This window comes from Ceratotherium simum, chromosome 35 (assembly GCF_057802395.1).
Source record: "Ceratotherium simum simum isolate JZ-2026a chromosome 35, ASM5780239v1, whole genome shotgun sequence".
Classification (NCBI taxonomy): domain Eukaryota; kingdom Metazoa; phylum Chordata; class Mammalia; order Perissodactyla; family Rhinocerotidae; genus Ceratotherium; species Ceratotherium simum.
The window spans coordinates 22052253-22080175 of NC_141934.1; the positions used below are offsets into that span (position 1 = coordinate 22052253).

The 27923-nt window shown below is 43.4% G+C and overlaps 1 protein-coding gene across 1 annotated transcript; it reads right to left on the reverse strand.

Moving 5' to 3' along the window:
• On the reverse strand, nt 1–25561 carry TRAFD1 (TRAF-type zinc finger domain containing 1). Its single transcript, XM_087424201.1, has 12 exons — nt 25473–25561; nt 22881–22946; nt 17749–17884; nt 17585–17638; nt 13676–14081; nt 12816–13022; nt 5297–5373; nt 3610–3840; nt 2467–2587; nt 1445–1775; nt 1128–1200; nt 1–898 (listed from the first exon to the last, which is right to left on the reverse strand). The coding sequence occupies exons 2-12, from the start codon at nt 22925–22927 to the stop codon at nt 839–841; spliced, it is 1743 nt and encodes a 580-aa protein (XP_087280327.1). The 5' UTR covers nt 22928–22946; nt 25473–25561; the 3' UTR covers nt 1–838.
• Nucleotides 25562–27923: the final 2362 nt, after the last annotated feature.

The following is a 27923-nucleotide window of genomic DNA, read 5'->3' on the forward strand; positions in this document are numbered from 1 at the left end:
TCCAAGTAAAAACTTTATTTCTATTACAAGGATGTTAATAATTATAATAATAACAGTAAAATAAAAAAGAGGGGGAGGGGGCTCTTGGTTTTCAGAGCAAGCCACGGAGGTCACAGGCTCCATCCTGATCAGGGCAGAGCCCAGCATGGCCCTGGCAGGGAAAGGGAGCCCCCGGCCTTCTCCATCAGAAGCCAGTGAAGACAAAGGAGCCACACTCTCCACCAGAAACAGAAGGCAGTGAAGCCAAACGCCAAAGAAGCAGATTAAATCAAAGCCCCAAGTCCACTCACCTCTAGCTCAACTCATCTCAAAAACCCTGTTCCTAACATAGATTGCAACTTTCTTGAAGGCTTTATAGGAGCTCCTCCACACACCCCAGAGGCCCAAATTCTAGAGTGGGGGGAGACAGTACACAGGAGAGGTTACCCAAAAGTTTCCAAATTTAGGCCCCCACAGGGAAAAGAAGCACTTCACTGGTGAGGGTACCAGAAACTCTCTCCTCTTTCCACCAGGACCACACAGCACCAAGAAGTAGTGGTGACAGTATGTCAAAAGATGGAGCCCTGGTGGGCTGAGAGACCATAACGTGTATTTCTGTGCTGCCAAAAGGCAGCAGCTAAAGCTGAAATGTTTCTCAACAGCCTCCCTGCTAACCCTCCCTCAAACCCTCAAACTCCCACAGCACAGTCTCAAAAGACACAGAATGGCCATAACCTAGAAAGAGCAAAAATCTGTAATGTCTTCCCTGCCAGAGAGCCTGAGAGGCGGGGCCCGCGCTGTGGCAAGTGCTGCCGTGCAGAGAAGATGGAACCAACATGCAGGTTCTCTGCAGACACCATTACTCCTCCTCCTCTTCCTCCTCTGCATCCCCAGCTCCCTGCTGCTTGGGAGTTTTTGCCTGTTGAACAATAGAATACAAAGTTTATGTAGAAAGTGAAAAAGCAGTACTCCTCCCTTAGAGCCCTGAAAATGTCAAGCCTGTATAGAAAACTCCTCATCAAAAGCCAAAAGAACAGTCCTTTAGCCACATCAGCCTGATGCCCAGCTCCTCCCCTGACTTCAAGAACCACCCAGCCCCATCCACTTCTGAGTCCTCACTGTGCATTAGAGGCTGGATCCCCGGTTACCTTTGCAGTTCTGCTGCGGTAGCTGGTGGTTGTGGGGGTGACCCGGGAGTTCCTGCCATCTTCACTCCTACCACTGAAAGAGAAGGATTGGAAACTAGTTCCTGAGATGCTCCTGAGCAAAAGTCAGAAAATTCAGAGAGAACAGAAACAGCTGGAACCAGACACAAGCAGCTGCTAGGAGACAAAACAAATGAACAAAAACACTCCCACAGACAGCAAAAGAACATTTTGGAATCAGGCCACAACACAAGCAAAGTCCACACTCCCATGTTCTCCTGAGCTACTCATTCCCAAGGCCCACTCCGACTGACTCTTACCTTGCTCCATATCTCCCTGAAGACCCACGGGGGAAAGAGGGCACAAGGTTTTCTGGATAGAGATTTCGAGTGGGGTGAATCACTGGGACGTGCCCAGTGGCCACGGCCCCATCATGGCTGTTTCGATTCCGCCCCTGGCTGTCTAGGTTGTTGAGCTTCAGTACTCGAGGCGGGCTGGGCTGGCACCCAGGCCTGGGGCCTGATGCGGATGTTGACAGTCGGTTAGAGGTAGCTGTCATATTGTTAATGGGTCTGCTGGGGGGAAGCGGGTAGGTGGGCCAGTTAGCTGTTTCCTGCTTGATATCATCCATGTAACCAGAGGACAGGTCTCCTGAGAAGAGAAAAGAGAACTAGCTTTAGGGAAAAGCCTGCTCTTGCTGTTAGTGCTGGATTCGGAGCAGGAACAAAAAGATTCTGGGTAGAAGACAACTGCCTCACCCCTAATGGCTGCTGAAACTCATGTCTCCAGGACGGGGCTGGGAACACTTTGTCCACATCACACACTTATCACCTGAGTCCTCAAATACAGCCTCCTAACATTCAACAATGATGTGCAAGCAAACCTTGAAAAATAATCTCTAATTGGCTTTGTAGTGGCTGGGTTTCAAAAACAGCTTACTTGCCTAGTCATGAGGCTCTTAAATAATAATAATACTAATAAGTTTGAGTACCCTAAGCATATTTCAACTAGAATTGGGGGCCTAGGGCAGCCACAGTAAGGTCTGAAAATTATCTCCAAATAATCCACTAAGTGCATAGAAAGGAGACCCCAGCTGAAAAAGCACTGACTACTAAGCATGTCTCATGGCTGTCCCCGAAGCCATTACCCTACAAAGCTACACTCAGGACAGCTCGGTCTAACACAGGACTACAACTAGCCACAAGGAAGTCCCCAGTGAGATCCTACCGTGCTTGGTAATTTGGGATTCAGGTAACCCTCGTGTTAGAGTAGCAGATGAGAAGTGTTAAGCAGGCCTGAGCCAGGAGCAGACCTGCGGCCTTGGCTCAGCCCTGGTTAATACCCTGGTGTCTGATACGCCTCTTGGGCAGCTCTGGCGAGGTCTCTCGAGGCTGGAAATCCTGTCTAGGAATCCTCTCCGTCACATGGTTGTTTGCTGTGGCTGGGCGTTGGTCACATTGGTCCTAACAAAAAAAACTAGAATTAGTACCTCTGGACTGATTCATTCCCAGGAGGGAGCAGTGGGAAGAAAGAAAGGAACAACAGGTTGGATAAACACACCTTATCTCGGTGTGGGGGATGACTTTGACACCACTGAGAGGAAGGGCCTGGGACTAAAAAGAAGCACATCTGGAATGGAGCGATCATTCACATTAGCACCCAAGGCACTAACAGCAGCACTCTCTGATTTGTGGAGGGATGAAGGGTTGGTCTTAGAGCTCAGAAAATCATGTCTGTACTTTGACCATAGAGTATTTATATGGTTGCTTATTTCATAGTCTCCCCTAGGAGACAACAAGCAGTCACTTATCTACTGCTTGATCCAGAAGCAGAAGTCTTTATTACAGAAATGAAATGTGTGGTGTTCTAGCAACAGCTTTATGGCACCAACTACAGAAATGACCCTGAAAATACCTGCAGTGTTAGCTCCCCATAACAAACACGATTGGGCACAAAATGTATTTTCCTCTAACAGTTTGGAATCCTAGACTGCAAAAGCTGAAAAAGGACTTCCGATTGTCTAGTCTAACTCCTTCATTTACAGATGTCCACAGTGAGGGGACAGGACCTACCCAGGGTCAACCGTAAGGGCAAAGCCAGAACTAGACCCCCAGGTCTCCTGGAATGCAACACTCAAATGCTACCACAACAGGAAGAACCCACCCAGCCGAAAGTAGAGTGCATCAGTGACCTCAGGAAATCTCTCAACTAAACCCTCTGACAAGCCTCCATGCCTGCTTAAATGGAGTCCTGGCTCCTTGGGCCTCAGCTAGTGACATGAGGGTTTTAGTTGGCAGAAGGCAGAGAAAGGATGAAGGCCTGAAGTACTGTATACCTCACACAGCTCACAAAACAGGGCACGGCCAGTACAGGCCAGGTATGCATGCAACTTAAAGGCTAAAGAAGCGTTCTCAGCTCCAGCCTCTGGTTCATTCACAGAGCATCAACGTGGAGCGAAGCAGATGGGTCCTCTAGGGACTCTTACCTGGTGATGGAATAGCACCTCCTCTTCTAGCTGTACCCCGCAAAATTCACAGGGGATGATGATGCTGTCCTCCACATGGGGTGAATGGCTCAAGCGCATCAAAGAGTCTAACTGGTTACTTGCAGCCTGCTGCAGATATTTCTGGAAGATGCTATCAGGGTCTTCCACCCCTTTGGGGGAAGTGCTACCCATATTGAGTGGAGGTAAGGCACATGAAGGGTTACAGCTTGTCTGTCTCAAAAAACATAGGTTAAAAAAAAAAGCATAGGTTAGGAAAAAACTACATTCCTAAAACAACATTTTCTAGAAGTCATAAAATTTTAATAATTCTTTTAATGTCAGGGAGAGGAACTAAAAAGGGTTAGGGGAATGCAGATGGAACATATTACTTTTATTTTAAACATTTCTGTGCTGTTTTAATTTTATTTTACTGTCTTCATGTGATTGTTCTTTTTAAATTAATTTGAAAAGATTTTTCCCATAGCCATACAGTAAGAGAGGCCCAAATATTCTTGGTTATCCCTATTAATGGATTTTCTAATGTTGCTCCCAAACCAAAAGCTACATGTATTCACACACTGTATTATTCCACTTATGGGGAGAATGTATGTTCCACCCAGAGCACAGGAACAACTTAATAGTTATGGAAATGCCAGACTAAGCCAAACCAAATCAGAGAGAGCAAGAGCGTTGACAGAAAAGTGGTTCCCTCCACTAGGTAATTCTCAAACACAAAGGCTATTCTCTAGTCATTCCTAAATGGTTCAAGAACTGTCAATCATTCAAAAAACATCAGACACTTTTCACATACCAGGTATTGAGAGATTCAGAAACCAGGAAAACCCAGAACCTGTCCTCAAGGAACTCAGCCTAGTGATGTAGACCAACAGAGGATTAGGAGACCACATCCCAGGGTGATAGGCTAAAAGAGAAGTGGGCACAGGACTTTCGGGGAGCACATAGGTGAGACCTCCGACCTAGCCTTCACAGTGTCCCTCAGGATGGGTTCCTCAAAGTCATATCTGAACGAAGTCTACAAGTAAAGGGTCTACGTTGTTGGGTGTGTTGACGAGGCAGGAGTGGAAGGCCACACACCTTCACGCCAGAAAAAGTAAAGTGCAAAAAAGACCCCTGACCCTTCCAGGGAACTGCAAGCACTTCAGTACGGCTCCGATAAATCAAAATGTGGCATGAGGTCAGCCCCGTGGCTTAGCAGTTAAGTGTGTGCGCTCCGCTACTGGCGGCCTGGGTTTGGATCCCGGGCGCGCACCGACGCACCGCTTCTCCAGCCATGCTGAGGCCGTGTCCCACGTACAGCAACTAGAAGGATGTGCAGCTACGACATACAACTACCTACTGGGGCTTTGGGGAGAAAAAGGGGAAAAAAAAAGAAAAAAAAAAAAAACAGAATGTGGCATGAGAGGAGACCAGATGGTCAGTAGACACTAGTCACCACGGCTTGGAGGGAGCAACTGGGGCTGCCGAAATAAACATTACTTTTTCCAAGAGGGAACAAGGCTGAGTTCTCATACCCATATGTCAGTCACACCATGGGAAAAAGCACAGTTGCCACTCCTACCACAGGCATTGTATTAAAATAGTTTTCTCAAGACCTCACGTGGCCTGCAACACCAACTATGGCCTGCACACATTCCTACTGAAAGCCCTCAAGTAATTCACAACACACCTGATGGTCAATCAGCAGTTCCTCTGGGTAGAGCTCCTCACAAAATTCACAAGGCAACATGGTGTCATCAGCTGCACCTAGGTATCAGGCCACACAGTCAGACTCAAAATGAACAAAAACAAGCTTGATTCAGTCTTTTATCCTCCTTGTGGGGTTTCATATAAATTTTGACTTCCTTTGACATTTCTTAGATGTAGCAATTTGTGGGGCTGTAAATCCTCAAAGGGAAACCATCTAAGAGACAAACCCTAAGCAAAAAACTTCCACTATGGAAACAGATTTACTTGTCGCCATTTCCTGAGTAGCAGTCAAGTAGTAGCTTACCTACTGCTCTAATTAAGGAAGAAATTTAAATGTGTAATAACTAGGCACTAATCTAAGAGCATTCTGTGCATTATTTCAATTCTCAAAAAAACTTATGAAGTAGATCCTACATATTCTCATTTTACAGATGAGGAAATTGAGGCTCATATGTTACTAGCAGACAAATATCAGAAAATACCCTCCTAGTACAAAATACCAAAAACAATGCTGAAGAAAAGCAATTTGAATAAATAAATATAAGAGCAATTTTTTTTTTTTTTTTTTTTGGTGAGGAAGATCAGCCCTGAGCTAACATCTGTTGCCAATCCTCCTCTTTTTGCTGAGGAAGACTGGCCCTGGGCTAACATCCGTGCCCATCTTCCTCCACTTTATATGGGATGCTGCCACAGCACGGCTTGACAAGCGGTGCGTCAGTGCGCACCCGGGATCCGAACCCCAGGCCGCTGCAGTGGAGCGCTCGCATTTAACCGCTACACCACTGGGCCGGCCTAATAAGAGCAATTTTAAACCCAGGATTCCCAAAACACAACAGCCTTAGTAAGACTGCTGAACAAACAGAAGGTGAACAATGAGAGGAGGTAACGAAATTTGCCTAACTAGGTTGTGGCTCTGAATAGAGGAGAGAAAAGTCTCTATTAAGGATCAGTAACTATGGGCCGGCCCGTGGCTTAGCGGTTGAGTGCGCATACTCCCCTACTGGTGGCCCGGGTTCGGATCCCGGGCGCGCACCAACGCACCGCTTGTCCGGCCATGCTGAGGCCGCATCCCACGTACAGCAACTAGAAGGATGTGCAGCTATGACATACAACTACCTACTGGGGCTTTGGGGGAAAAATAAATAAATAAAATTATATAAAAAAAAAAAACAAACAAAAAAACGGGGCCGGCCCGGTGGCGCAAGTGGTTAAGTGCGCGCGCTCCGCTGCGGCGGCCCGGGGTTCGCTGGTTCGGATCCCGGGCGCACACCGACGCACTGCTTGGCAAGCCATGCTGTGGCGGCGTCCCATATAAAGTGGAGGAAGATGGGCACAGATGTTAGCCCAGGGCCGTCTTCCTCAGCAAAAGAAGAGGATTGGCGGATGTTAGCACAGGGCTGATCTCTTCACAAAAAAAAAACAAAAAAAACAAAAAAAAAAAGGATCAGTAACTAGAGTTTGGCCTTTACATGGGTTTAAGTCCAGAATCTACATTTATGTTTTTTTATAAATTCACATTTATGATTTTAAAAAGCTCAAGCCAAAAATTCAATTTAAAATTATCCCAGTCTGTAGTATCCCTTTGCACCTGCTGGAAGCATATATAAATACTGTCAGAAGAACACACCAGAAAACTTAATGTTAAAACACACACATATACACACACACACACACAAACACACAAGAGGAAGGCAGCAAGCCATCATGAGTGAGAGTTGGTAGAAACAACAAATAGCAAAAAATAGATTTTAGATATATTTTTAGACACAATAGAAAAATAAATATATTTAACATGTTTAAAGATATGTTAAAAGGGGAATTGGACTATGACTACCTAAAATATAAAAGATTATTTTAAAATGATGAGGCATACTGAAGAAAAAAGAATCAAATAGAACAAATGAAAAATATATAATCATTGAAGTGAAAACCTCAATGAACATATTAAACAATACATTAGAAAGAAGACAGATAAGAAATTACCCAGAGTGCAGCACAGAGGAGAAAGAAATGGAAAATTTAAGCTAAGAAACGTGGAGGAGGGCCGGCCCTGTGGCTTAGCGGTTAAGTGTGTGCGCTCCGCTACTGGCGGCCCGGGTTCGGATCCCGGGCATGTACCGACGCACCGCTTCTCCGGCCAGGCTGAGGCTGCGTCCTACATACACCAACTAGAAGGATGTGCAACTATGACATACAACTATCTACTGGGGCTTTGGGGAAAAAATAAATAAATAAAATTAAAAAAAAAAAAGAACACTTTAAAAAAAAAAGAAACGTGGAGGATAGAGTGAAGTCTAACACACCTAAATGGGATTCAAGGCCCGGCCCCGTGGCTTAGCGGTTAAGTGTGCACGCTCCACTACTGGCGGCCCGGGGTTCAGATCCCGGGCGCACACCGACGCACGGTTTCTCCGGCAATGCTGAGGCCACTTCCCACATACAGCAACTAGAAGGATGTGCAACTATGACGTACAACTATCTACTGGAGCTTTGGGAAAAAAAAAAGGAGGAGGATTGGCAATAGATGTTAGCTCAGATCCGGTCTTCCTCAGCAAAAAGAGGAGGATTAGCATGGATGTTAGCTCAGAGCTGATCTTCCTCACAAAAATAAATAAATAAATAAATAAATAAATGGAATTCAAGGAGAGACTACAGAGAATGGAAGATAGGCAATAATCAAAGAAACAACAGATGACAATTTTCCATATAGATAAAAAACACTAAATTTATGAATCAGGAAGGTCAGCAAATCCCAAGAAATTGAAGGCCAGAGAAATCATCAGGAAACTGCAGAAAGACAAAAAGACCTTAAAATGAGCCAGACAGAAAAGACAGAGTACCTAGAGAGAAATAACAATTAACACTAACAGATGACTTCTCTATAGCCAACAAAAGAAGCCAAGAAATAAAATATCTTCAAAGAACTAAGACAAAATAACTGGCAATATAGAATTGTATGACTAGAGAAACCATGAAGACAAAATAAAGATATTTTAGATAAACCAAAATAGAGAATTTACAGTCAACAGACACTTTCAATAGAATTTCTAAAGAATGAACTCAGGAAGATATTTATCCTAGAAGGAAGTTCTGAGAAAACAAGGAAGAATGGGTAAGCAAAGAAAATGGTAAACACATAGTAAATAAAATGATAAATACAATGAGTATAAAACAAGAAATGTCTTTATCATGGTGTTAAAAAAAAAAAAACAAGAGACAACATTAACACACAAGTGGCATTTAAGTCATAATGGGATGATCCAAATTCTTTTTTTTTTTTTTTGTGAGGAAGATCAGCCCTGAGTTAACATCCAATGCCAATCCTCCTTTTTTTTGCTGAGGAAGGCTAGCCCTGAGCTAACATCCGTGCCGATCTTCCTCCACTTTATGTGGGATGCTGCCACAGCATGGCCTGACAGGCGCTGCGTCGGTGCGAGCCCGGGATCTGAACCCCAGCCGCCAACAGCCGAGCACGAGCACCAGCACGCATGCACATGCGCTTAACCGCTATGCCATGGGGCCGGCCCCAGGGATGATCCAAATTCTAAGGGTATTGTATTAATTGGGAGAAGTGTGATGAGGCTGATTAAATTTAGTCTTTGTTAAGTAATATGTTGAAATTTCCAGGGCAACTGCTACAAGAATAGAGACAGAGAATATAAATTCCAAACCAGTAGAGATGAAAAACAGAATGAAACAAGCAAACAAACAAAAGTCAATAAAGCAATCTAAGAAATGACAAAGAAAGGAGAAAATAAAAGAAACTACACTGAATCCAGAGTCTTCATTTGTCATTACTACGCTATTATAATTTTACTTTCTTCAGCACCAATCTAAAAATGCTCTGATGAAAGTCAAGTCAGAAAGGTTGATAAGGAGACCCACATTAAAAGATGCTGCTGGGGCCGGCCCCGTGGCTTAGCGGTTAAGTGCGCGCGCTCTGCTGTTGGCGGCCCGGGTTCGGATCCCGGGCGAGCACCGACACACCGCTTCTCCGGCCATGCTGAGGCCGCGTCCCACATACAGCAACTAGAAGGATGTGCAACTACGACATACAACTATCTACTGGGGCTTTGGGGGAAAAATAAATAAATAAAATCTTTAAAAAAAAAAAAAAGATGCTGCTCAGTGTTTGGCAAACACTTTCTTTGGGACTAAGGCATTTTTCTAAGGGAAAGAAGCAGCAACTATCAGGTGAAAAAACAGAATGGATCAAAGGTAACAAAAGAGAGAACCTGAATATCAACGTCCCATAAAGGGTCGTCAACCCTAGAAATGGAAAAGACTCCAAAGCCAAACACTGAGAAGCCTTGATCTACTCCCCAAAATTCAGGAAGTCTCCCTAATAACACCAGCTTTTAAACAGTCCCATTGTATTATACATTCACATCTTTTTATATACGAAGAATATAAGGCTACCTAAGAACCTGCTGAGAAAATGGTGACCTCTGCAGAGAACCAGGAGACTGTTAGTAGTGGGTGAGGAGGAGATTCACGTTTCCTTTTACGTTTTTTCCTCTTAATTTTTTTTTATGATTTTTATCTGTTTTTTCTTTAACATCTTTATTGGGATATAATTCACATACCATACAATTCACCCATTTAACGTGTATACCATCTTTTTATTACATATGCAAATTATCTATTTTTAAAAACCCTCTACATACAAAAAGCATTCTTTTTAAGGAAGAAAATACAGCCTGAAACAGTGGTTTTTTGACCTGTGGAGACATAACCCTCTACAGAGCCATAGACTCATCTTATCCAGTCTTTGAATTTACATGTTAACCAACCACTGTCTAGAATAGATAGTAGAAATAAAACATTTCATATATATATTTACTACTTTTCAAATTAGTATAATTTATTATAATTAAGAAAACACAAATTTTTTTTTTTTTTTTGTGAGGGAGATCAGCCCTGAGCTAACATCCACGCCAATCCTTCTCTTTTTGCTGAGGAAGATTGGCCCTGAGCTAACATCCGTGCTGAGCTTCCTCCACTTTATGTGGGACACCGCCACAGCATGGCCTGACAAGCATGCATTGGTGCGCGCCTGGGATCCGAACCTGGGCAGCCAGCAGCGGAGCACACGCCCTTAACCACTACGCCATGGGGCCGGCACCCAGTACAAAAATTTTTAAACAGGAAAAATACATCATCACCTATCCAAGTTTCTATTTACACGCCACCATTTACCTCCTTTAACCAGGCCACATAAGATCCAAACTTCAGTGTTTGGGTCCAGGACCAATTCCTATTTTATCTAAATCAACAAAATGTTAAGAGTTAATCCTACTGTGCAGGGGCGGGCCCCGTGGCTTAGCAGATAAGTGCGCGCGCTCCACTACTGGCGGCCAGGGTTCGGATCCCGGGCGTGCACCGACACACCGCATGTCAGGCCATGCTGAGGCCGCGTCCCACATACAGCAACTAGAAGGATGTGCAACTATGACATACAACTATCTACTGGGGCTTTGGGGGAAAAAAAAAAGGAGGAGGATTGACAATAGATGTTAGCTCAAAGCTGGTCTTCCTCAGCAAAAAGAGGAGGCTTAGCACGGATGTTAGCTCAGGGCTGATCTTCCTCACAAAAAAAAAAAAAAAATCCTACTGTTCATATAGTGGCATGAAGAAAAATCATGGCTGAGAGCTGCTTAATTTTCAGGTCCCTCACATCTCTTACAACTTGAGCGTTTTATTTATTTATTTATGTATTTATTTTTTAATTTTTATTCATTTTTTTTTTCCCCCAAAGCCCCAGGAGATAGTTGTATGTCACAGCTGCACATCCTTCTAGTTGTTGTATGTGGGACGCGGCCTCAGCATGGCTGGAGAAGCGGTGTGTCGGCGCACGCCCAGGATCCGAACCCGGGCCGCCAGTAGCGGAGTGCAGGCACTTAACCACTAAGCCACGGGGTCGGCCCATGGAGCGTTTTATTTATTTATTTTTTATTTTTTTAAAGATTTTATTTATTTATTTTTCCCCCAAAGCCCCAGTACATAGTTGTCTGTCATAGCTGCACATCCTTCTAGTTGCTGTATGTGGGATGCGGCCTCAGCATGGCTGGAGGAGTGGTGCCTCGGTGCGCACCCGGGATCCGAACCCGGGCCGCCGGCAGCAGAGAGCACGCACTTAACCGCTAAGCCACGGGGCCGGCCCCAGCATGGAGCGTTTTAAATATGACATGCATCCCTCAAACATACTGTTCTCTAAACAAAGACTCAAAGGGTGGTTCACTGCTCACAATCCAACTTTTATTTTTAAAAATTTAGTTTTAATCCATGAGTTCAATAATACTAAAGAAAGAATTATTTTTAAATGGGGGCAAGGAGGGAAGCAAAGTTCTTTATAGAAGAATGACAACTAATAAATATAGGACAAAGAACAGAAACAGAAAAATCATCATTTTACAATTGCCATAGTAATACTTGATTCAAGCAAGAAACATCAATGAATACTAAAACTGCTAGATAAAAGATTGTGTGAATATCCTATTCCCCAACAATCTCAAAATAACATCCTGCATCTAGCTATTATAAAAGGAAAAAAGCTACCTACATAAGGGAGAAAATCTGACAGACCCCACTTTAATGAACAACAGGACAAACTGACATCTTGAGGACACAGCCTCACCAATGCAGCATTCCAGCCAAAACTGTAACCTGAATCTAAACATGGGAAAACAATCAGACAAATCTAAACTGAGAAAGAAATAGTCTGCAAAACAACTGGCCTGGACTCTTCAAAAGTGCCAACGTCCTAAAAGAAAAAAAAAAGAGGATGGGGAACTAAACTAAAGGAACCCAGGGGCCCACCTGGTGGTGCAGTGGTTAAGTGTGCGCGCTCCGCTTCAGGAGCCCGGGGTTCACTGGTTCGGATCCCGGGCGCGCACCAACGCACTGCTCGTCAAGCCATGCTGTGGCGGCGTCCCATATAAAGTAGAGGAAGACAGGCATGGATGTTAGCCCAGGGCCAATCTTCCTCAGCAAAAAAGAGGAGGATTGGCATTGGATGTTAACTCAGGGCTGATCTTCCTCACAAAAAAAAGGAACCCAAAAAGATCTAAACACAATGCATAATCCTGGATAAAGTTCTAAAGGACATTAAGTACAAGTAGAGAACTTATGTTAAATTTCCTGATAGTGCTATTTGTATCGTGTTTACTCAGGAGAATGCCCCTGTTCTTAAGAGATACATGCTGATGTATTTAGGTATAAAATGTTATGTCTGCAACTTACTCTCAAATGGTTCAGGGGGGAAAATACATATATAAAGATAAATGGAAAATACTAAAATTGGTGATATAGAAGAGGGGTATATAGATATTCACTGTATGATTCTGACCATTTTTAAAAATAAAAAGTTGGCAAAAGCAAAGGAACAAACAAAAAAGGCAAATTAACCCATGAAAAACTTACAATTTTATATAAATTGTATAGTGTAAGACTTCAAAAAACTGTAGAGACAGAGGCTACTGCAGAATAAACAAACCTACTCTTTATGTCATTCAGAATATTGGGATCTTCACGGGACTGGTCTGCCTCACATACGGTCCTCCAGAAGTCCTGCTCTGCCACACTGGGGGCCTGGCCTTCATTTTGCAGACTTAGGGCCAACATGAAGTCCAAGTTTGCACTGTCTTCACCACCCTCTTTGGGGGGCTGTCGGCTTCTATTCCTTTCCTGCCTTTCTTGTTCTTCCACTGGAAAAAAAACAACCAGTACTCAAAATACATTAGAGATGTTGCCACCCCTCAGCTCAAGACCATGCCTAGCAAATATTGAAGGCTGACAGGCATCTGTGCAGGAACAAAAGCAGCCCAGCCCTCCAGTTCTCATAAGACTCCAAATATTAAGTCCGCCATGATAAAAGGCTCCATTATTATTCTAATTGTTTTATTAATAAGCAGTATTATTGGGCTGTAACTATGAGACAGGCACTGTCCTAGACATTTGACACACATTTTCTGCATCATAGCAGAATGGTTTAAAGCATGGAGTCAGACTGCCTGAATTAAAATCCCAGCTCTACTACTTACCTACCCTCATAAGACTGTTGTGAGAACTAAATGAGTTAATACACGTAAAGCACTTTGCAAATGCCTGAAGCACACAGGGTAGACTCAGTAAATGTTAGCTATTAACAGCATTGTCGTCATCATCAACCCTAACTGTAATCCAATAGCAAAGAGGTTCTGTCACTCCCATCTACAGGAAAGTCAGGTATTCTTCCTAAGGTTACCTAGCTACAGTCAGGTTTATATATAATTAAAAACTATTTGGCCCCAAAGCCCTGTTCCCATTTTCCCTGAGATTTTGATATCATTCCAGTTTTCTAATCCCAAACACAACTCACATAGATTATTCTGAATTGGAAATTGGGCTGTCATGTTCCTTTGGTTGGTAGTCCTACTATGGAAAAGGTCTGATTCAAAGGCTCTCAGGGACCTTCGGGGTAGCCTCATGGGTGGGTCCAGAGCCTCAATTTGTCTGAGGAGTTGGGATGCAATCCAGATTCCATCTTGACCCCAAGACTCATCATATGCATTAGGAGGCATGGCAACCTCATCTCTTTTTTCCTCCTCATCTCTCCCACAAACTTCAGGGTGAGTCTTCAGATCTTTCACCAGGACATTGCGCCCACAACTGCCACATAACTCTGTCCGGGCACCACAGTAATCTTCATGGTCCTTCAGTTTAAGAACAGAAAGTTCCAAATCACAGTGCTGGCAAAGGGCAAGCCGTAGAGGACACTCGGTCTCCTGCAACACAGAGTAATGAGGCAGTTACTATGCGGATCTAAGAGAGGCCATGTTTTAGTCCAGGGCAAAGAAAGCAGAAAGTAGACTTCAACATTTTCTTCCAACCCTAGCTTCACCTGCCATGCTTCTTTATGTATTTAAGAGTCACAGCTTCCCTCTTTGTCCCTGTCACCAGGTTCTACAAAAAGAAGGAAACTCTTAGAAGGAATTTACTCACTTAGCCACCCTATTATCATTTTGTGCACACATTACAAAGTAACCCAAAATCTTTGCCCAGGGCCAAATAGCAAAAGCATAACAATTCAGATATGTTTGCCAAAGCTCCACCAGCCCAATTTCCCGTTACTCCTCCAATTTGTCTTACGTACTTGGTAATGAGGAAAAGAGACTGCCCTTTGGAAAGACACTGATTTTTCTAATCTGATATACATTCTATATACATTTGTATATAGCACTGGCTTTAAATTGACCAAATAAGCCAGCAATCACCAATGAAGAGGACCCCAAGAGTGCAAATGTACTCAGTGGACAAAGGACAAAACTTTTATACTTAATTTGAAATTGTCACTAAAGTACTAAAAATTAAAAAGATATAAAATAATATGTTACTATGATATACACATTTCAAAACTTGGGAACTTAAGATCAGAACTTTAACATAACATCATTTAAAAACATACTTTATAACCACTGTGCCAAAGAGCAAAAATTTCTTTTCATGCAGATTAAACCCAAGTTCTATTCTAAATGCTACTTCAAACATTTTTAGCATTGTTTGTATATGCGTGGACTATCTCTTGTAGAAAACACAAGAAACTGATAAAGAGAGCCTAGGAACAGAGGTGGAAGAGAGACAATTTTTACATATATGCTTTTGTGGGTTTAAAACTATATACCGTGTAGCTATTATACCACTTCAGAAAGATTTTTCTTCAAGTTTTATTAGAAAAATGCCACTGATTTAAGTTACGCAACAGCAAAAGAGCAAATAATTGCTGGCACATACCAGATAATATAGTAAGTACTTTGTTAACAACCCTAAAAAGTGCTAGTAACTCACCAGAACAGCAAATAAAGTTTAAATTTTGGGGTGGGAGGCCAGCCCCGTGGCGTAGCAGTTAAGTGCGCGTGCTCCACTGCTGGCGGCCCGAGTTCAGATCCCGGGCGCACCGAGGCACTGCTTGTCAGGCCATGCTGTAGCGGCGTCCCATGTAAAGTGGAGGAAGATGGGCATAGATGTTAGCTCAGGGCCAGTATTCCTCAGCAAAAAGAGGAGGATTGGCATGGATGTTAGCTCAGGGCTGATCTTCCTCACAAAAAAAAAAAATTTTTTTTTAATTAAATTTTTTTTTTAAGGAGAATTTTTTAAAACTCTTTAGTTAATCTCTGGTCTACAACTGTCATAGTCTGACTTGCAGGAATGTTAGGAAATACTTTGTACTTGTACTTTTATAATGATTGATGTATTACCAAGTGAGTCCCAGATATAACTGGGAGAGAAGCTAGAAGAGGGGGCAATTGATTAGAGGTTGTTTTATGCAGCAGGTAGATGTCAGAGCCAGAGAAATACTCACCATCATTACTAATCTGACCTCAGTGATAACCCCACCACCTTGCTGGTGAGGCCTAGTAAAACAGAAGCCAGATGCTTAGAAAAAATAATGAAAGTAAGAGTGCTCAAGTATTAATGAGACGTTTATCTCTGAGCTATGGGGTTATGAGTGGTTCTTGTTTTCTTTTTACATTTTCCAAATTTTCTACACTGAATACAAATTATCTTTTTTTTTTTGTGAGCAAGATCGGCCCTGAGCTAACGTCTGCCAATCCTCCTCTTTTTGCTGAGGAAGACTGGCCCTGGGCTAACATCCATGCCCATCTTCCTCCACTTCATATGGGACACCGCCACAGCATGGCTTGACAAGCGGTACATCAGTCCACACCCGGGATCCGAACCAGCGAACCCCGGGCCATCGCAGCAGAGTGCGCACACTTAACTGCTTACGCCACCAGGCTGGCCCCCAAATTATCTTTTAAAATTATAAGTTATTAGCTTTTTTAGGTACATAGAATGAAATGCACAAATCTTTTTTTTTTTTTGAGGAAGATCAGCCCTGAGCTAACATCCATGTCAATCTTCCTCTTTTTTCTGAGGAAGACCAGCCCTGAGCTAACATCTATTGCCAATCCTCCTCCTTTTTTTTTTTCCCCCCTTTTTCTCCCCAAAGCCCCAGTAGGTAGTTGTATGTCATAGTTGCACATCCTGCTAGTTGCTGTATGTGGGATGCCGCCTCAGCACGGCCCGACAAGCGGTGCATCGGTGTGTGCCCGGGATCTGAACCCGGGCCGCCAGTAGCGGAGCCCACGCACTTAACCGCTAAGCCACGGGGCTGGCCCCTGAAATGCACAAATCTTAAGTGCATATCTTGATGAATTTTTACACACATATACACACTCCTGTTTCACCACCAACTAAATAGTTGTTGGGATCTTTTAACTGATGAATTAATATGCTCATTCAAGGGGGCTGGCCCCATGGCTTAGCGGTTAAGTGAGCACGCTCTGCTATTGGCAGCCCGGGTTCAGATCCCGGGCACGCACCGATGCACTGCTTGTCTGGCCATGCTGAGGCGGCATCCCACATACAGCAACTAGAAGGATGTGCAACTATGACATACAACTATCTACTGGGGCTTTGGGGAGAAAAAGGGGGGGAAACAAAAAAGGAGGAGGATTGGCAACAGATGTTAGCTCAGGGCCGGTCTTCCTCACAAAAAAATAAAAAGAAAGAAAGAAACACTGGGCTGGCCCCGTGGCTTAGCGGTTGGGTGCGCGCACTCTGCTGCTGGCAGCCCGGGTTCGGATCCCAGGCACACACCGACGTACCACTTCTCCGGCCATGCTGAGGCTGCATCCCACATACAGCAACTAGAAGGATGTGCAGCTATGACATACAACTATCTACTGGGGCTTTGGGGGAAAAATTAATTAATTGATTAAATTAAAAAAAAAATGCTCATTCAAAAAAAAAGTATGCTCATTTGACTATGGCCAGTTTTATCTCAACTAGGGACCAAATGTTCTCTCTCACCAAATGCTCTCTGAAGAATTTCTTTGGGTGTAAACAGCATGTTATCCAAGTGATCAAGAAGTCAAAACGAAATTACAAGATGTAAGGCAGGCTGTGTGCTGAAGAGGTCATCCCACACTGACTACACAAGGCTTGGCTTAGCACTCAGTGAGGCTGCCAATAACCAAACCCCAGCAGAAATGATAGACCCAGTTCCAAAGGTAAAGGCTCTGAGGCCTGAGCATGGGGCACAACAGCCCTGCAGCCGAATCTGGCAGCAGTCAAAGTGTCAAATAGGCTTTGAGAGGCAGTGTGCATGGAGCTGGTAGAGAACAAAAACTCAACCAGACTGGCTTCTGCTCTGCACGTGGCTCTATAATCTCAGTAGCACTGGCTCCATGGTAACTCACTCCCTTCACAGTACAGGGAAACTAACCTCGTGCTTCTTTAACTGCCTCTTCTCCAACTTCTTATTACATTTGCAGGTTACCTAGGGTAAGAAGTAAGAACATAAATTGGCTTTGTGACAACATGCTCACTTGCTATTGCACAATAGCAAGTATAACACACTTATGAACATTTGAGTACTTGGTGGTTCACCTGACAGTGTTCCGTAGCCATGTGAGTCTCCATGTCAGATTTGGGAAATGGTTCCTTGCAGACAGGACACACACCAATGTTCCTTCGACAGTGGAGCTCATGGATGGTAAAGTTAAACACAGGAATTTCTTTTTTGCTATAGAAATAGATCACAAAAAAAGGAAAGCATTACTGACAGACCTATGCACAGTAGTATCACATGGAAATCTGTTCTGTCCAATCTTTAGTCTCCATTCTTTCTCTTTAATGAATATCTAGTCTATAAGCTCTTATGATTGCTACTACCCTTGCTTTTCAAGAACTCTTGGAAGTTTTGAGTCTTCTGTGCAACACTCTGAGTCATCAGTGCTATGCACTACCTCTGAAAGCTCAGCCTCATCTTCTAGACGTCAGAGCTAATCACAACCAACGCCATGAAGTCAGACGCTGAGAAGTGAGCTAGGCTTTTCCAAAACCGTCCATGCCCCAAAGCACAATGACACACCTCAGGATTACAAAAAAAGCCTACCATTTATTTTCACTCTCAGTCCAAGGTAGGTTTAAGCTCATTAGATTTATTCCACTAAAGTCAAACCAAAAAGAGCAGATGCCAGCTTTGGGATAGTCAGTAGGGAAGAAGAAATTGCCTCCTTTATGTCCCACATGCCTTTCAAAGCAGGGTGAATCCTAGTTAGGAATATGCTCTCTGGCTGGGTTGGTATAAACTTCACTGCAGAACCATACAAAAATTAAGTCTTGACCTCTTCCCCCAGTCTTGTCTCCTCACTCACTTTTTGCCATTCTCCTTTAGTTTAAGGGATCCAATTAAAGATCATATCTAGGTTATAGAAAAGAAAGGAGGAAAACGACAATCTTAAGTGAAAGAGTGAGACCATTTAAATTTAACAAGAGTGTACATACACTCACACTAAGGGCACAGAGTGTTCAAAGGCCTTACTTTTTACTCATTTGGATATGACCACTGGAAAAGTTCAATTTCACAGTCTAGTTAAAGACTGCATTGAAAGAATGTGCCTCAAAGTATGTCACCTAGAATAAAATTTCAGAAAAATACTGAATAGGATAAATATAGATAGTTATATAGCTAATCTTTAATATTTTATTTTGTCCCTGAAGCTGAATACTATTAGAACCCTCTCCCACACTAAGTTGTAGATAGCTTATTCCTCTTTTATAGTTTTAATCTTCATACACAGACTACAAAACACTTCAAAGCAGGATCACTGACATGCCTCCAGCTATAGTCATACTCCCAATCTGAAAGACCAAGACACCAAATAAATGTAAATTCATTTTCATCCAATGGTAGAACTATCAAGGCAGCTCTCATAGCAAAACTGGAAGGTAACACAGAACAATCAACTCTGAGAGATGGGAAGAAAACGCAATGGATAAGGAAGGAAACTAGCAATGTCTTGACAGATTTAACTTCTCCTATTTCTTCAAAATCCCTAGCTTTCTAAGGAAACCACTGATTTTAAATTAATTCAGTTTAAGATTTTTTTTAACTGTAGAATATTAAGATATATAGTAGAAGGAGCCATAAATCAAAGTTATCATCTAAACCTATTAAATTAACAAAAATTAAAATTAATAAATCCCACTATTAAGGATGTTGTGAAACTAGCATTCCAAAACATCACGAGTAGTAGTGTAAATTGCTTAAAAATAGCCTGAAAATGTGTTTCTACAACCATAAAATTATACATTCTTTAATCCAGTATCCCACGCTTGGGATGATGAAGATTTTCATTAGTGTTATAAAATGGTAAAAAAATGAAAATCATTAAAATATTTAAACAATAAGGAAACAGCTAAGTTAAATACAGTACACCAACAAAGTAAAAGAAGCAGAGCTATATCATGATTATAAATCATATGCGCACAAATGCCACAAAAAATTAAAGCCAGCAATTACTGCTTGGGATGCTGAGATTCTGGGTTCTTTTTTCATAATTTTGACAATAATTCTCTTTTAACAGCAAAAAAAAGAAAAAAGATCAAGAAAATAAATGTTTATAGTTTTTATTTTACAGGGCTATTCAGGATAACCTATTGACATAGAGCATTTTATATACACAAGGCAACTAAAATTTCAGAATTATAACAAAAAATATTAAGGATCACATAATCATAACATGAAGCAAGAATCAAAAGCAGCTGTCAGGGGCCGGCCCCGTGGCTTAGCGGTTAAGTGCGCGTGCTCTGCTGCTGGCGGCCCTGGTTCGGATCCCGGGTGCGCACCGACACACCACTTCTCCGGCCATGCTGAGGCCGCGTCCCACATACAGCAACTAGAAGGATGTGCAGCTGTGACATACAACTATCTACTGGGGCTTTGGGGGGAAAAAAATAAATAAATAAAATCTTAAAAAAAAAAAAAAAAAACAAAAGCAGCTGTCGGGAAGACCACAAAGCATTTACTATTACACATTTTCACCTCTTAGGAAACCATGAAAGAAAAGGAAAAATATTTGCAACAATTACATGAAACAGTTGCCTGCTGATTTTCTTTTTAAATTTAACTGCCAAGATAGTCCCACCAAACATTTCAATCAGACAAAATACCAATATACTTGCTTCCTACCTACAGATACAATCAAGATGTGTTAAGTGAGATAAATGAGAATATAATTCCATATCTAAATAAAACTGCTAAAAGCCCCAAGGAAGAACTAGCAAGTTAAAGATGAAATTTCATTTTAGATAGAAATGACTGAAAGTCAAGCCAAGGCTTCCAGAAAAATTTTCAGTAGCCTTCCAAATGTTAAACACAGTAAGCCAGAAATCAGTTCTTTACTACATGCAAAAATAAAAGGTTGAACCTTCTAACATTGAAGCTTCTGTTCCCTAAACAGAACTCTCCCCCTAATCAGTGATAGCATAAGAAAAGAGATAATATGCAAAAACATCTTCAATCACAACAAACTATTCTTTTTACTGGCCCAGTGGGTCTAATCACAGCTCACATTTTGAAGAGTACCTTAACTTTTCTTAGGGAACAATAGGAATATGGCTCTAAAGACAAAAATTTAAAACCTGGAATTTAAACAGGGTTACTTAGATGGAAGGTCTGTGAAAGTTTAGTCAGTCTTCCATGTTAATCTGCTTTTTTCTTTAAATAAATTGCTTTGGCTCTGAATAACTTTGTTTTCATTAGCGTTCCATTAACTTATCCTTTTTTTAACTCCTTTAGCATTGTTATTTATATATTTTCCTAGGATTTATTTATTTATTTTTAAGAGATTTATTTATTTATTTATTTTTCGTGAGGAAGATCAGCCCTGAGCTATCCGTGCTAATCCTCCTCTCTTTGCTGAGGAAGACCAGCTCTGAGCTAACATCTATTGCCAATCCTCCTTTTTTTTTTTTCCCCAAAGCCCCAGTAGATAGGTGTATGGCATAGTTGCACATCCTTCTAGCTGCTGTATGTGGGACGTGGCCTCAGCATGGCCGGAGCAGCGGTGCGTCCGTGCACGCCCAGGATCCGAACCCCGGGCTGCCAGTAGCGGAGCACGCGCACTTAACCACTAAGCCACCGGGCCGGCCCCTGTCCTAGGATTTAGATTCCTTCAAATTGGAGTGCACTGATAAAATAAGAAAAATCTTGGGCCGGCCCTGTGGCTTGGTGGTTAAGTGCGCGCGCTGCGATGCTGGCGGCCCGGGTTTGGATCCCGGGTGCGCATCGAGGCACCGCTTCTCCGTTCATCCTGAGGCCGAGTCCCACATGCAGCAGCTAGAAGGATGTGCAGCTACGACACACAACTATCCACTGGGGCTTTGGGGGGAAAAATAAAATAAATAAAATCTTTAAAAAAAAAAAAAAAAAAAAAAAAAAAAAAAAGAAAAATCTTAACTGACGCTAAACCCAGTATGTCTGTTTTCTTATAAAATCATAATGATTTTTTTTGTGGTTACTTGTATCATTGATTACTTTGTATTAGCAATAGTACATATAAAACCCAAGCAAAGCTATAATAGTTTTTAAAATGGCAGAAAGTGATAGTGGCAAAGTAGGAAAAAATATCCTATAAGGCAAGATACCCTCACAGAAATGAAACCTTAATTCCATGCAGCAGGGAAAGAATATTGTAGCCAGCAGATGCTCTGATTATATCCTAATCCTGCCCAAAGGCTGAGCAGAAAGAAGGCAATAAAAAAAGAAAAATTGTTATCTGGCTTGAACCTTTCACCAATCTGCATCAAACTATTTTCCTTATTCAACAACTCTTTCCTTCTACCGCAGTTTGGTAAGTTAAACATAGGAGACAGTTCTGCTTTGCTTTTTTTCTTTTGTTTTCAGTAAGAGCACTTGTATATCACTAAAATACCAAGTTCCTGAGAAATCCCAACCAGGAATCAGCTGATTAGCTGCACTCCTAAGTTTCATTTCAGCAAGAAAGAGTTGCTCTTTCTTGTCACTCACGTAGGTTAAAAACACCAAAATAGAAAGCTTAACATTCAAGACTGCGCCCAGCCTTCACTAACAGTTCTGGAATCACAAAATGATAATGATTAAGCTGGACTGCTGGAAGACTTTGACTTTTTTTTTTAAAGCACTGGAACATTCCTTCAGCAAAATCCTTTATGAAAACAGTTGAGCTGCCCTGGTTGAACTGCTCTCTCACTACTAGATGTAGAGCCAAGCTCACTTAACCTTGTTCCCAAAGACAGCCACTGTAGCCACTCAGGGAAATCTTTGCAACACACTTTGAAAAACACCGATCTAGTCCAAATATTTTATTATATTTTTAGTATCTTTTTAAAAACATATGATATTTTTCAGAAAGACAAAAAATAAATTCCCTTATTTATAGGTCAGAAAAGTGAGGCTCCAAAGCAGTCAAGTGACTTGCAAAAAGTCATTAACTAATTAAAGGCAGGAACCAGAGCCCCAACTCCCAGCTTTATCCCATCACTCTAGTCACTACTCAATGCTACCTAAACCAACTATCTTGCCAGATTACTAAAACAGGCAATTTTATCCAAATTGTTAAAAGGGCTTTAGTCCCACATATTTGCATGACATATTATATGGCTCCAATTTTAACCTGCCAATAAATAATCAAACACTTTACACAGAAGCTAGCTTGTCCTCATTCCAATAACATTTCTTAGATGTAATTTCTCACCAGTTGTCACACAGTCGAGTGTCCTGGTCATCTAGAAATTCAGCCATCTTGAGCTCTTCCTGAAAACTACAAAGGAAGAAGTGTGAACTTTCAATTTCATTTCTGCTTTAAGCATGACATGGAAAACACACAAACAAAAAATAGTGCACAGAAAATGTCACCAAAACTAGTGTGTTAAAGCATTTTATTTAATACCCAACACACTTGGGTTTTACTTTCTATCACTTTTTAATTTTCATTTTAAAATCATTTGACATGCCCAAACAAGCACAAAGAACTGCCATATACCCCTCACCCAATACATCATAAACAACCAAAGTAAAATTATCAAATGTAGGAAACTAATACAATACTAGTAACTAAGCTATAGATCTTATTCAAATTTCAGAAATCATCCCACTAATACCCTTTTTCTGGTTCAGGATCCAATCCAGGGTCACATATTGCATTTAGTTGTTATTTCTCTTCAACCTTCTTTAATCTGGCATATTTTTTCAGCCTTTCTTCATCTTTCACAACCTTGTTAAGTGTACTGGCTAGTTATTTTGTAGAATGTCCTTCAATTTGGGTTTGTCTGATGTTTTTTCATGATTAATACATTTTTGGCAAGAACACCATAGAAGTGATGCTGTGCTCATCTTGGTGCATTATGTCAGAAAGCACATGATGTCAGCAGTCTTATTTTTACAGGTGATGTTAACTTTGGTCCCTTAGTTGAGACGGCGCCTGCCAGATTTCTCCACTGTCAAGTTTTTCCTTCTTTTTAAGCAAGATGTCAGTGCTGAAAGCAGACCACTGGCAACTTTATTACCAATATTTACTTTAGATTATTTCTTCCCCCCCCAAGCCCCAGTAGATAGTTGTATGTCATAGTTGCATGTCATAGCTGCACATCCTTCTAGTTGCTGTATGTGGGACGCCGCCTCAGCATGGCCAGAGAAGCGGTGCGTCGGTGCGCGCCCGGGATCCGAACCCGGGCCGCCAGCATCGGAGCGCACGCACTTAACCACCAAGCCACGGGGCCGGCCCTAGATTATTTCTTTATAGGGCTCTTTTTAACGGTTTTGACATTTCCAAACTAACTCACTTTTCAAAAAAAGTATTCATTCATTTGACATGTTAATTAAGATCCTGTGTGCCAGAAACCGTGCCCCGGCAGTTTCTTTACAAATTAAAGAAACAAGCGTGTCATCTAATAGATGTAGTACACAGAAAACAAGCAAAGAAATAGATATACCTTAAGGTGAGTATTCTGACGGAAAAGTACATAGACAGAGTGGAGCGAATCTACTTTAGATAAAGGTGGTGAGGGAAGAACTTTCTGAGACGACATTTAAACTAAGACCTGAAGTGCCAAGAGCCAGCCATGTAAAGAAGACAGAAGATGGAAGTGGGGAAAACCCATTCAGACAGGGGCCTAGAAGGCAATCAAAGAGAAAGCAAAGGTAGATGTGGAAGAGCATACTGGAAAGCGGCAACGACTCGCGAAGGGCCGATCCCGTAGCACAGAGCGGATACTGCACTATACTCCACGCTCATGGCTCAACCACAGAAGGGTCTGACGTGACTCAAGATCTCCACTCGGATGTGAAACGCCAGCTAGGGATGGAAGCACCTAGCTATGCAAAGAGAGCCCGCTTCCCAGGGCTGTCCGGCTGACTCCCGGTGCCACCCACTCCAGCCAGAGCCTCCCACGAGGGAGGCGCCCCGTTTTCTAGCTGCAGGGGACGGGGGGTGGCATGCAGCGCTCGGGGTCCGCCCCTTTGAGGGTCCAGTTCCGGTTCTGCCACTCAGTACACGTGTGATTTAACCTCCCTGGGCCTCCAATTCCCCACGCCGACAACTGGCCACCCTTCCAAGGGTCACAGCGAGGAGTCAAGGGGCGAAGGCAAGCCTTCAACCTCGGAGGAGCCCCTCTCCGGGACTTCGGGGGCCGCCGCTCTACCCGAAAGGGCGGGGCTCGCACCTCGGGGTCCAGCCCCCGGAGGCCGTCTCCAACCGCCCCTCCCGGCGAAGTGGGGAGGGCGGGGAGCGGGAGCGCAGCGGCACCGGCTTCGCCAACAACGGCAGTAACGCTTCCCGTGCGCTTACTGACGGCTCAACGCCTCACACGGACAATCTCCTCGTCCAGGCCACACGCCCAGGAGGAGAAAGTCACTGTCCCCATTTGAGAGACCGCGAAAGCGGAAGTCCAGGGAGACAGTGGCCGCCCCACGGCTGGTCGGTGGGGACTCGAACCGGGCCCGTCGACCCACAGCCCGCCCCAGGCCCCCGCGACCCCCACGCCGGCAGCTCGAGGCCGGGCCGGGGCGCGGTGCCCACCGCGGCGCTCCGGACGACGCCCGCTTCCAGCCGCCCGGGCCAAGGCCGGGAGGGGCGGCGCCGCCGGGAGTCGCGGCTCCGGTCCCCTGAAGACAGGGCGCGGCCTCCCCACCGGCCTGAGGGGACTCCGCGACGCGGGCATCCTTCCCCTGACGACCGCGACCCCCGGCCCAGAGCCCCTCGCCCACACGCCCCGCCCGCGGGATGCCGGCCGCCGCCCGAGCTGGAGGCCGCCGGAGACCCCCAGGCGCCGGCCGCCGCTGCACTCACCAGGGACGAGAAGAAGGACGTCGAGCACACCAGCCAGGCACGGACAACCAGCCTGCTCAATCGGCCCCGAACACTGAACAACGGTCCCCACAGCCGCCTCACCACTTCCGACCATCTCGGAGGAGCGCGCCCATTGGCCACGGGCGGCCCCGGCTGTCGGCCATTGGATAGCACCGTTGTCGCTCCCAGGGCCCCGCCTTCTGCGCGCGGATTGGCTCCCCAGAGCTCCACGGGGGCGTGTCCCTGGAAGTCCCAGCCCTTGCGCATCTGTAAAGAGGGGTAGAGAGACTTGAGTTGTGAGCCTGGTTCTGGGCCCAGCAACTGCCCCTAACACAGGCTAATAATATTTTCATGAATAATACTGTACAAACATTACTAATACCCCTAAAATATTAAGATAATTAATAGCATTTGTTCTCTTGTCATGAGCCATTAGTACTCATTAGTCATTCTTGTTGCTGTTATATTGCCCTCAGTGCAAGACACCTGCAAGGCTCTGCTCATGTTTGAGCGCTTTGCTTTTTGCAGTGGAAGAGCGAGCCCCTCAGATGCAGGTTGGAGTCCCAGTTCCCGCACTTGCTGCCTATAAGGATTCTCTGAACTCCTCTTCCCTCATGAGTTAAAAAAACAGAATAAATATTTAAATATAACCAAGAACATATTATTTACAATACAGCAATTTAAAATCATAATTTTACCACAGATTATAATTTAAAAATGTTCATGATACAGTGCTAAGCAGGAAAAACAGATCACAAAGCATTATTTATTTGTAACAGAATAGAATATTTATTTTATTTTATTTTTTTGTGTGTAAGGAAGATCAGCTCTGAGCTAACATCTGATACCAATCCTCCTCTTTTTGCTGAGGAACATTGGTCCTGGGCTGACATCCGTGCCCATCTTCCTCTACTTCATATGGGAGGTTGCCACAGTATGGCTTAACAAGCGATGCATTGGTGCACGCCCGGGATCCGAACCTGTGAACCCTTTGGCCGCCAGAGCGAAGCACACACACTTAACCACTGCGCCACCGGGCCAGCCGTAGAATATTTAGTTTAAATATGCAGTATATTCTGGGTGATTCCAAAGATATAAAGTTCAAAAACAGACAAAATTAATCTAAGGTGAAAGAAGTCGGAATGGTTCCATTTGGAGGGTATGGAATGCAAGGGAATATGAGAAAGATTTCCAAGTCCTGGAAATGTTCTATATCTCGATCTGCAAAGTGGTAAACACAGATGTATTAATCATTAAATAGCCACTAAGCTGTACACTTAAATTTTCTTTTTTTTAATTTTATTTATTTATTTATTTCCCCCCAAAGCCCCAGTAGATAGTTGTATGTCATAGCTGCACATCCTTCTAGTTGCTGTATGTGGCACGCGGCCTCAGCATGGCCGGAGAAGCGGTGCGTCGGTGTGCACCCGGGATCCGGACCGGGCCTCCAGCAGCAGAGCGCGTGCACCTAACCGCTAAACCATGGGGCCGGCCCTAAGCTGTAGACTTAAGATTTAAACACTTTACATTGTATGTTAAAGAGAACATACCATTCAATGTTGTTCTGCACCTTGACCTTTTTTTGTAATACTACATAATCTGTCGTGGATTAATAATCTATCCATTATTAGCACATCTATCTAGAGCATTGTCATTCTTTTTCAATAGTAATTCCATTGTATGAATGTACTGAAGCTGGGTTCTTGAGGGTTACTGTAAATATTCAATAAGATTACCTTTCGACTCTTTTATAAAAAGAAGTTAATCTTGTCAATTTGCTGTTTTCTTGTGTAACCTGAGGGGTGACTCAAGGGTCACAAGGATTTTTTTTTTTTTTTTTTTTTTGGTGAGGAAGATCAGCCCTGAGCTAACATCCATGCCAATCCTCCTCTTTTTACTGAGGAAGACTGGCCCTGAGCTAATATCCACGCCCATCTCCCTCCACTTTATGTGGGATGCCACCACAGCATGGCCTGACAAGCAGTGTGTCTGTGCGTGCCCAGGATCCAAACCCAGGCCACCAGCAGTGGAGTGCGCGCACTTACCCTCTACGCCATGGGGCCAGCCCAAGGGTCACAAGGATTTATGAGCTGGTTCTACAGAAGAAAAAGAATGCCTTCAAGGATCACCAGATAACCAGCCCCCAGCTGCCACTGACACCTAGAAGTCAGATTGCCCAAGGTGCTTATTGGGAGTGAAAGAAATACAGATTACCACTTTGTTTCTCTGCAATTCCTCCTGCCAACCCTTTAGCTCTATAAAATACCCTGCTTTCTTCTCTAGTTAAGGCAGATTTGAGAGAACCTATCCTCCTGCCTTCTCGTTTTGGCCAATTTGAATAAAATTTTCTCCATCTCCAAGCACCGATGTCTCAATAATTGGCTTACTGTGCATCAGGCACAGGAATTTGAGATTAAGAGGTTCAGTATCAGTACCATGATTTATTCAACT

Excerpts from the sequence above, each read along its gene's own strand:
- TRAFD1 (XM_087424201.1), bottom strand. The coding sequence starts at position 22,927 with ATGGCTGAATTTCTAGATGACCAGGACACTCGACTGTGTGACAACTG. Across the intron at positions 17,885-22,880 it reads ACTCGACTGTGTGACAACTG|CAAAAAAGAAATTCCTGTGT; the intron begins GTGAGAAATTAC and ends CTATTTCTATAG. Across the intron at positions 5,374-12,815 it reads TATTCTGAATGACATAAAGA|GTGCAGCTGATGACACCATG; the intron begins GTAGGTTTGTTT and ends CCTGATACCTAG.